This window comes from Glycine max, chromosome 2 (genome assembly GCF_000004515.6).
Source record: "Glycine max cultivar Williams 82 chromosome 2, Glycine_max_v4.0, whole genome shotgun sequence".
In the NCBI taxonomy this organism is placed as follows: Eukaryota; Viridiplantae; Streptophyta; class Magnoliopsida; order Fabales; family Fabaceae; genus Glycine; species Glycine max.
The window spans coordinates 11088127-11093967 of record NC_016089.4 but is presented as its reverse complement, the minus strand read 5'-3'; the positions used below and the strand labels follow the sequence as shown (position 1 = coordinate 11093967).

Here is a 5841-nt window from a genome sequence, read left to right as displayed (position 1 = left end):
AGTTTGGAGAGATGTACCATGATGAATTATCACTGGATAATCATGTAAAAAAATTGCATTGTCTGATTTTTTTTTTCTTTTATGTAAAAAACTACACCTAATTAAGAGAGTGAAGAGAATGTAAATTTAACTTTTTTTATTTTGTATTCTAATATATAGAAATAAATCACAAAATTTACATTAGAACAAGAGGTAGGTAAGAAGAGTGAACTATTGATGATGACCGGACATGCATTTCATCATTTGGTTATAATTATTAGTTTTTTTTCTTTTCTAAAATGATATATATATATATATATATATATATATATATATATATATATAGAAGATAATAGCTTCTCTGAGTTGGAATAATTTTTTTTAAAACAATTTTTTGTCCTATCTATAAGCATTTATAAGAGTTTTTTTTAATATATCTTTATAAAAGAGAGAAAGATTTTTTTATATTAAGATTTTGTTCGGATAAATTTTTCCATTATGTACTGAGATTTTTTCACAATTTAAAATCAACTTATGCTAAATGGAGCATACTTTCTTTAAAAGTTAGCATAAGTTCATTTTAGTTTATATAAAAATTTAATTTATTTTATCCTTTTAATTTTTTTAATAGGAATTTATTGTCTCCAGACCTAGATAGGATAAAGTATAACAAGTACATCTCTTATTTTACTCTTTCTGTTAATCATATTTGTCCATTTTATTCATAAAGTATATCTTATTATAGTAGAGATATAATTCTTAAATTTTGAATGGGTATATTCCTTTTTTTATTAATTTTAAACTTTTTTATTTATATTTTTTAAATTTATATTCTATAATTTCATTTTATTATTAAATGTAGTTTAATTTTCATCTTGAAAACTAATCTAGAGGTTTACTAGTTAAATAAAATTGGATTTAATGTTTATTCAACCGCAAATTATCATTTGAATTACTTTTAAGATAATTATTTAAAAAGCCAACAAATTTACCATATGAAAAATACTATTAGTATAATTTTTTTTACACTATTAGTATATAAATTTTTTACACAGTTAGTATACAACTTTTTCTCAATAAAACTACTATTCTCCATGAGTTATCACCGATGTGTAACATATGAAAAAGAAATAAAAACAATATTGTATAACTTATTGAAAATTATTCTCATAATATCAAGAAAACTATGAGAGATGAAAAAAAACTTTATAAAATGACAAAAATATCTAAATTATACCAATTTAGAACCTACTTATTTTTTTCCATTCCCAAAATTATTTCTTTTGCATTTTCTAATAACAAATATACATTTTAATATAAATTTATGATTGAGATTAATTTAGACACGTATTCATTATAATTCTGAATTAAATGAATTTTATCATAATCCTAGCCACAGAATAAACTCATAAAATATTATTCTGCCCCATGTGCATCGATCTTGCTAAAGGTGTGACTTCTAGGCTTAACTTCTCGCAGATCTCTTTTGGTATTCATGATATCCTTCCCGTTCATTTTCAAATTTCATCTTCAATTTCAATGTTAAACATTGTTTAATTATTATAATTGATCTCAACTTCAATTGTTATAGTATTTATTATTCTTTCAGTTTTTCTTTTAAAATAATTATTTTTCCCTTAGAAATAGTAATAATTTGACACTCACATTCTCCAACATAACCTCCTCAAAGAACTACACGCTATGACTTATGGTTAATCGTTCCGACCATTTTTTAGTTCTTATAAAGTAAAAAAGTCATTTATTAAAAAAAATCTTATATGCTAACAAAAATATTTAATATTTTTTTTTTCATTTAAAGTAAAATATTTATCTTAAAATTTATATAAGGTCTTAATAAATTTGATAGGAACTAAAAAACATCTAGTCACGAGCCAAACGTGTATTCCAAGAAACAAATGACCTAAAGAAAAACCAAAGAAATTGACTATAACACTAGGAAAAAAGATTCTAAAAAACATTAATGTAAGGGCATGATAACTAACTGTAACTACATGCACGCTGGTGCATTGAAACTCTTGCTATGCACAAATACAATTGAATCATGCTTCACTTTGATGGGAGAAGATGGATCAACCAGCTTTGGGTTCATTTCTGGGATGTGCAGTGACTGGGTCAGCACTAGTGGAGTTCCATTCAACAGCACCACCTTACTTTGAATGTTACCATCTTTGGGTGTCAAATGGTACTCTTCTCTCGGCGTGTTTCTGTTTCTTAATCCTACTTCCGGGTGGTACAGATTCTCATTGAGGAGTGATACTTCGAAAGTGGTAGAGTTGGACATGTTTATGAGTAGCACGGTGATACCAGACTGAAAAGAAATGAACCACTTAAACCAAGATTAGGAACAAATTAATGGCATTGAGTTAGATTGAAAAAAAACTTCTTGATTTTAATTTGTATGATTAGTTATTGTCAATTAATTGTAAGTGTTTTATGATAAAAAAAAAAACATTGCATGCGAGGGTTAAAAAAACGTTAAGTTCTGCTTCCTGATTTGAAGGGCAACATTAATTTTTTTGAACCACAACATTAAATTTTTTTAACCGTTCGCAATAGCAAGACGACCACAATTGGAGTGCATCGAATGCATTTATTCGCGCTCTACAAACATGACAAAACCATATTTAAAACCTTGATAGTATGATATAACCTGTGTATAAATACTTTTTTCCTTCTTTAACAAAGACAATACAAAAAAAAGATTTTGAGATAAAAGAGCTCACCTCTTTCTTTGAGCAATGAACGTATGCACGCAAATATGGCGACCCTTCGTGAGAAACAGAAAGCACTTTGCTTCCCATTAACCGATGCCACAAAAGAGCTCTGATCAAATTAAAGGCATGCCGCTTAGATAGAGATTTAACCATGTGCACACAAACAAGTCTTAATTTGATTGCTTATACTGTTTTATGATATTTTGTAGGATATTAATATGCCAAAATTTTCTGTTAAATGAAACTATATATGATTGTTTCGTAGAATTAAACATTTATCTTTAGCAAATGTCTCTCACACACCCATAGGAACACTTACTTACCCATAATAATCTGGGTTAGGAATGAAGGTTGTGGTGTCTAGCAAACCATAGTTTCCTCCAACTAGTGCTTGTCTACAATAAACTTTGTGGTTGAAGGTTGATGTCATTCCCAGCTGGTCAAGGTACCTATTGTTATTCATTCACATACATTGACATGTCAATGCAGATTTTGTAGAGGAAAGAAGAAAAAAAAGAGACAGAAAAGAACTCAATTGATTTGCAGATTAATAGACAGACCAAAAGCCATTAACAAAAGTATTTGACACATCTTTGCCACCACTGTTATACTAAGTTAGTATATCCTATATAGTTGAAAAAAGTAATTTTTTATTTGTTTAGATTTAAAGGAGAGGAGATCTCGGTGTAACTAACTTATCACTGTATGATTTTAATTTTAAAAAACATCTAACTAGGATCTAGTATAGTGCATATCATGTTAAGGTGCATGGTGTGTGTAACGAGTTAATCTAATATATGAATTTTTTTTTTACTTAAATAGAATTTTTTTAAAGAAGGAAATATATTGAAAATTATTTGGCATTAAATATATTTCATGATTTTAGTATAAATTTAATATAAATAATTCAAATTATGATGTAAAGTTTAACTCCTTTCGAAATGTAACGAGGTCATCCCTCTAGTCATTTTTTCATCCCAAAATAATTATTGTCCTAGGTTGTTTATACCTATAAAAAAAATAAAATAAAAATGAAGGAGAGTAATAATTAATTTTATAAAATTAACATTATATCATCATTAATTATTTTATAAATATGTTATTTATCACTAATATTATAAAAGATATAAGTGAAAGAAAATAATTAATGTTATATTGAAAAAACTAAAATAATAATTATTTTGGATATTTTTTTTCCAATTACATAATTGTTACACTGGATTGGCACTGGATTGGAGGGAGTATTTTTCTTCCATTTCTAATTTATATTTTTTTAAGAATAATATGATTAAAACAATCATATAAAATCTATGTTTCTTAAGGAAAGTTGTGCTAAAACTTGTTAGTCAAGTTAGCATAGTTGTTAAATATGATTAGAACATGACTCTACATAAATTTTATTTAATATTTTAGTTTGTGCACTATACATGACAAATGACCTAAAGAAAAACTAAAGAAATTGATTATAAAACTAGAAAAAAAAATTCTAAAACAAAACCTTATAAGGTACCTAAACTAAAAGGGATTAATGACCTAGCTAGAAAAAATATGAAAAGAAAATGATGCGCTGCTTGCTTGCTGACTAATACTAAATGTGCATGACAACCACTAACTACATGCTGGTGCACTCAAACTCTTGTTATGCACAACAAAATTGATTGGAGAAGATGGATCAACCAGCTTTGGGTCCAGTGACCGGTCAGCACGGATGGAGTTCCATTCAACAACAGCGTCTCATCACTCCGAATGCTACCATCCTTGGTACTTGTTCTCTGTGTGTTTTTTATACTACCTAGCAATTTTTTTCTTTTGGTCTAATGTTTGTAACATATATTCAACCTTTAACAACTTATACAAAATTTTATCCCTTTATACACCATTAGTGGGAAGAAAAAGAAAAAAAAAAAAAAGAGATGTTCAGATAAATCAATCACCTGTGCCGGGGTGAACTAATCAAGTCAATATAAGTTTGGATAGAAGAAATTGAGTTTTTAAACACGTTTAAATAAAATATAAGAATGGAACAATGTATATAAATATGATCCACCTAAGAACCCACAGAAAGATCCAACCATGGAATTGATTTTATTATTATTTTATTATTGACAAGTGGGGAATGATGCAACAGACTTTTTGTTGTTTTTTTACTTTACCCTATGTATTGTATTTTTGGTACATTTCTGTTGGCGTACCTTTGTTTTAACAAGTTCAATCCTTCTGTTTTTAAATTACACAAACCTAGTCCTTTGAATGAAAAATATAAATTAAATCTCTACCCATGTCACATTTTATATATATATATATATATATATATATATATATATATATATATATATATATATATATATATATAAAAGAAATGTTAACACATCGTAATGGTTAGAAGACTTGATAATCATATTGTATAAAGAATATATTGATATATGAAAAAAATAATTAACACTACTACATTGATGTTTGATTAATAATCAATTGATGCATTAAATATCTTTAATTTCAAAATTTATTATATTTGTTTACGATCAAAATTTATTATCATAAATTACATTAACTATCATTTCAATAATTTAAACTTAATTCAATCAAATAGAATTTTTTTTTATCATTATGTTTATTCTACATGTGATTTTTCTTTCTCAAAACTTTTAAATAAATCCATGTCTCTAAAATAATTTTACTTAATATTTTAGTTTGTGCACTACACATGACAAATATTTAATTTTACATAATTAAAATTCACAATAGATAAATTTTTTTGTATATTTAAATTTTATTGTAATTTAAATTTATAATAAATAAATATTCATTAAAGGTCTAATTCATATTAAAATCTTTTTTTATTAACATATTAAAGTTTTTATACAAGTTTAACTTGTTTGATGTCTACATGGGCTGATAAGATCATAAACCATTCCATTGAGACAAAAAATTCTATAAAAACAAAAATTATAATCTTAAAAAATGAGAAAGATTGTAACTTGAAAAATGACACAGTTAAAGATGAGAGTTTAAGTTTTATAAAATGGAATTTAATGGCTATAAACTAATAATGTAAGATTGTTTTATATCATCATCCAAGTATAAATTATGTTTTAAGTTACTTTGATATAATTATTTTTAAAAATTA

General features: G+C 25.8%; 1 protein-coding gene across 1 annotated transcript in view; it reads right to left on the bottom strand.

The window, feature by feature from the left end:
- Nucleotides 1-1987: 1987 nt before the first annotated feature.
- LOC106797823 (heparanase-like protein 2) overlaps nt 1988-5841 on the bottom strand; it is a 9203-nt gene continuing 5349 nt past the window's right edge. The window contains 1 exon segment of the mRNA XM_041012203.1: nt 1988-2204. Coding sequence (XP_040868137.1) covers nt 1988-2204 — 217 coding nt within the window.